General features: G+C 49.9%; 1 protein-coding gene across 2 annotated transcripts in view; it reads left to right on the plus strand.

Moving 5' to 3' along the window:
* RAB3IL1 (RAB3A interacting protein like 1) overlaps positions 1-3512 on the plus strand; it is a 12248-nt gene that overhangs the window by 5396 nt on the left and 3340 nt on the right. The window contains exons 6-9 of one of the 2 annotated variants that reach the window (XM_031061180.1): positions 29-40; positions 1922-2050; positions 2138-2250; positions 2554-2577. In XM_031061180.1, coding sequence (XP_030917040.1) covers positions 29-40; positions 1922-2050; positions 2138-2250; positions 2554-2577 — 278 coding nt within the window. The remainder of the gene's footprint in view (positions 1-28; positions 41-1921; positions 2051-2137; positions 2251-2553; positions 2578-3512) is intronic. The other variant, XM_031061181.1, reaches the window with a different exon arrangement.

Raw genomic sequence — 3512 nt, forward strand, 5'->3', positions numbered from 1 at the left:
GAGAGGTGGGTGGGGGACATCCAGCCAGGAGTGCAGAGAGGTGGGCTGGGGACATCCAGCCAGGAGTGCAGAGAGGTGGGTCGGGGACATCCTGAGCATCCAGAGCTGGCTTCAGGAAGGGCCACTGGTGGAACAAGAGCACCAGCAGTGCCATGGTGTCAGCTGCCAGCCAGAACGTGACTCCAGAGCCTGTCAGCCCGGAGTGCACAAAGGTGGGTCAGGGACATCGCCTGCGTCAGCTTCGGAGACGCTGCTCCGGGAGCTCCAGGCTTCCCACAGAGCTCTGTGGTCTCACTGAGCAGCTGTTTGTGCCCTGTTCCCTAAATTTGTGCTGAGGCAGGCACTGGAGGGCTTCCTTTTGTGGGGGTTTCCTCTTAGTCGGGACAGGAAGCAGTCAAGGGATCGCTGAGGGGCCGATCCAGGGGGTGCCAGTGCTGTGAGCAGATGTGGAGAGCTGCTGAGCAGAAACCAGTTCCACTAGCCAGATGTGGACACAGCTGTCCTGGGAAGCAAATAGGAGGCACTTGGTCAGGAAAAATGAAACTGAAGAAGAATGTGCTGCTGGAATGTCTCACTCGTGATTTCTTGGGAGCTGCAGCCTGTGTCATGAGGAATTGTTAAGGGAACACAGAGGCTTGGTAAAGATTTGGATCTGTCATTTCTTCATGGAGGCAACTTCTACAGGGTGCAGATCTCCTGTGGTTGCAAATCTCAGGGCTCAGCCTCCAGAGTGCCCAATGTTATGTATCAAGGATGGGATGGTTTTTTGTCCCTCAGAATCCTTATGGGAGAAGTGATAAAAGGGGACCTGGTATTCAGAGAGTTGGTGCTCTATGGGAAAGATCTTAAATTGGGCCTAAAAATGGTAATTTCTGTTCCTGTTCTGCACCTCAAGCTGAAGTCTAAAGATGTGGCTTGTGGCCCTGTGGTGCCTTGAGGACCATGCTCAGTTCCTGCAGGGGAGGACTTGAGCCTTTCTCTGTATCTCATGTTTTTTACCTCCCTCTTTGCCTGTCTCTCTAAACCTCTTCCTTCACTGTCTGTCTCTCCCTCTGCCCTCCAAGTCTGGTTTCCCTGCTCTCCTCTCCCTGCTCCTTTGCATCCTCCCTGGGAAGGCTATCCACATCACCTATGAGCCAGGCTGGCAGGCCTTGGGAGCAGATGCTTCCTCCTTCTCCTCTTCCTCACGGCAGGTAACCAACCTTTGGGAATGGGTGGGACCCACCTGCCTTTCACGCTTCCAGCCTTTCAGTTCCAGCTTCCTTTTATGCTAATCTCCATTTTTTCCCTTTCATTTTGCTTTTCTCCATTTTTTTCCCATCTTGTGGCTCTGAAGCTGTTGCTGGTCCCAGGTGAGCAGTGTCCATGGCACAGAGGGGATGTGCTGGAATCTGGACTTTTCCAGCTGCGTTCACTCATGTTCTTTGTGTTGCTTAGCTTAGTTTTATTTTTTCCTTTCAGAAGCTTTTGTTGGGCTTGTAGGAGCTGCTGTGTCAGTCAGGTTGGTGCTTTGCCCAGTGATCCGTCTGGGATTTAAATGCCAGATCCCAGAGAGTCTCCTCTTGCCCCTCATCATTCCTGCCATGGGTTGAGTGTGCACTTTGTCTATTCAGTGGTTGTGTGGTGGCTTTCCTGCAGCCACAGGAAGGAGGAGAAGCCACCTGGAGGAAGATGGGATAGAGAGGTGCATGCAGGCTTCTGGCACACACAGCCTAGGGTGGCTGTGTCACTCTGGCACAGCACTGCTGCTGGGTGGGACACGAGAGATCGTTGGAGCCAGGCAGCTTCCCTCAGATACTTCCATGATGTCTGAGCCTCTCTAGCTGCAGAGCAGATGTTTAATGGGTTTCCTGCATAGTATCAGGTACTTTCTGACAAGGTATTCGTCCCTCTTCCTGCTCCTCTTGGACACTCACTGCAGGTCGACTCCATCTTATTTGCTGAGTTCCAGGCCTGGAAGGAATCTCCAACTTTGGACAAATCCTGCTCCTTCCTGGACAGAATTTACCGAGAAGATGTAGGACCTTGTCTGGACTTCACCAAGCAGGAGGTGAGTGCTGGAGAAGCAGGAGCAGCTGGCAGCTCTGGAGTGTTACCTTCCTGGAATTCATTGCTGCTCTCCCTTGTTCTGCTGCAGCTCTCGGAGCTGGTGCGAGTGGCAGTGGAGCAGAACACCCTCACCATCGAGCCAGTGGCTTCCCAGGCTGTCCCTGTGGGCAAGGTGGCAGCAGAAGAGTGTGGTGGCCCCAAGTAAGGACCATGTCTCCCTGCCTTGTCCCCTGCTTGTTGCTGGTTTGTCCCCTGTCGTGGAGTGGTGTCACAGGCAGCTTGGGGCCACTTCCCACTAGCGGGAGTGATGTGATATTCCAAACAAAGAGGAGGGATTTTATTCAGATATTAAATTGAAGTCCTTTCTTACCTTCTGAGTTGTCCCTGTGACAGAAGGGACGTGCAGGTTTCCTACCACTTTCCTGCAAATTATTCCCCAAACAACCCATCTTGTGTTTATCAGTTTCCTTTTGATTTTTTTAAATTTATTTTTTGTCTTCACAGTGGCTTCCGGTCACAAATCGTAACGTAAGTGAAATATTTATTGTTCAGCCAGTGATCAAAGGTCTCTGGAGCATTAACAAGTCACTAACTCAGCACCATTTAGCAGCTTGGAGGTTTTTGCTGAGCTGACCTAACTCTTTAACTCTGTCTAAATTCCACCCAGGCAGGAAGGGAAGGAGCCCATCAGCAATAAAAGATCCAAAAGGAATTTGTTCCCTTTTCCCCCAGATGCAAAACACTGATTTTTATGGCTATTTTGGTTTGTTTGATTGTGATAGCTGTGGTTCAACACCAAGTAGTACCAATCAAGCAAGAGTCACTCTTTTCCAGAATGTTGCAATGCTCAAATATGTGGCTTCTTACAGGTATCTTGTTTACAAAGTTTTTGGTCATCCTGCACCTCTTGGGAATTCAGTCTCCTTAGGTTGTGTTAATATTTGGTAAATGATTACTTCTCCTTGCATCTGAACACTTGGAACCCGTGCTTCCACTCTTGGCTAATGTTTGCCTTGAGAGCAGTGGAAAACAAGCGCAAGGACAAGCTCAGGAGGTGTCTGAAACATCTGCTCCCCTCTGCTGTCACCTCCTGTGGCTCCCCAGAGAAGGTTTTTGCAGTTTTGGAGTGATGTTCCTCTTCTTACTGAATCCCTGAGGAACATGGTGATACCTGTGCACTAGTAAATTCTGCTTTATTGCTTTAAGTGGTGATGGGAATCATCTGCCTTGCAAATAGCAGGAGAAAAGGGAAGAAAATAAAGGAATGCTGCACCCCTTGCTGATGATTGTATGGAAAAGGCTTTTTTCACCCTCTGAAATCTCAAAATTGGGAAGCCAAGCTCCTTTCCTGTCTGCCCAAGGAGGGGTTGGCTTGTTTTGAGTTCTTGCTATGTGGAAATCCTGCTCAAATGCTGGATTTACCTGTTCTGAGGGCAGCTTTGGTGCCCAGCCAGCATGTTTAC

This window comes from Geospiza fortis, unplaced genomic scaffold (assembly GCF_000277835.1).
Source record: "Geospiza fortis unplaced genomic scaffold, GeoFor_1.0 scaffold590, whole genome shotgun sequence".
NCBI lineage: Eukaryota > Metazoa > Chordata > Aves > Passeriformes > Thraupidae > Geospiza > Geospiza fortis.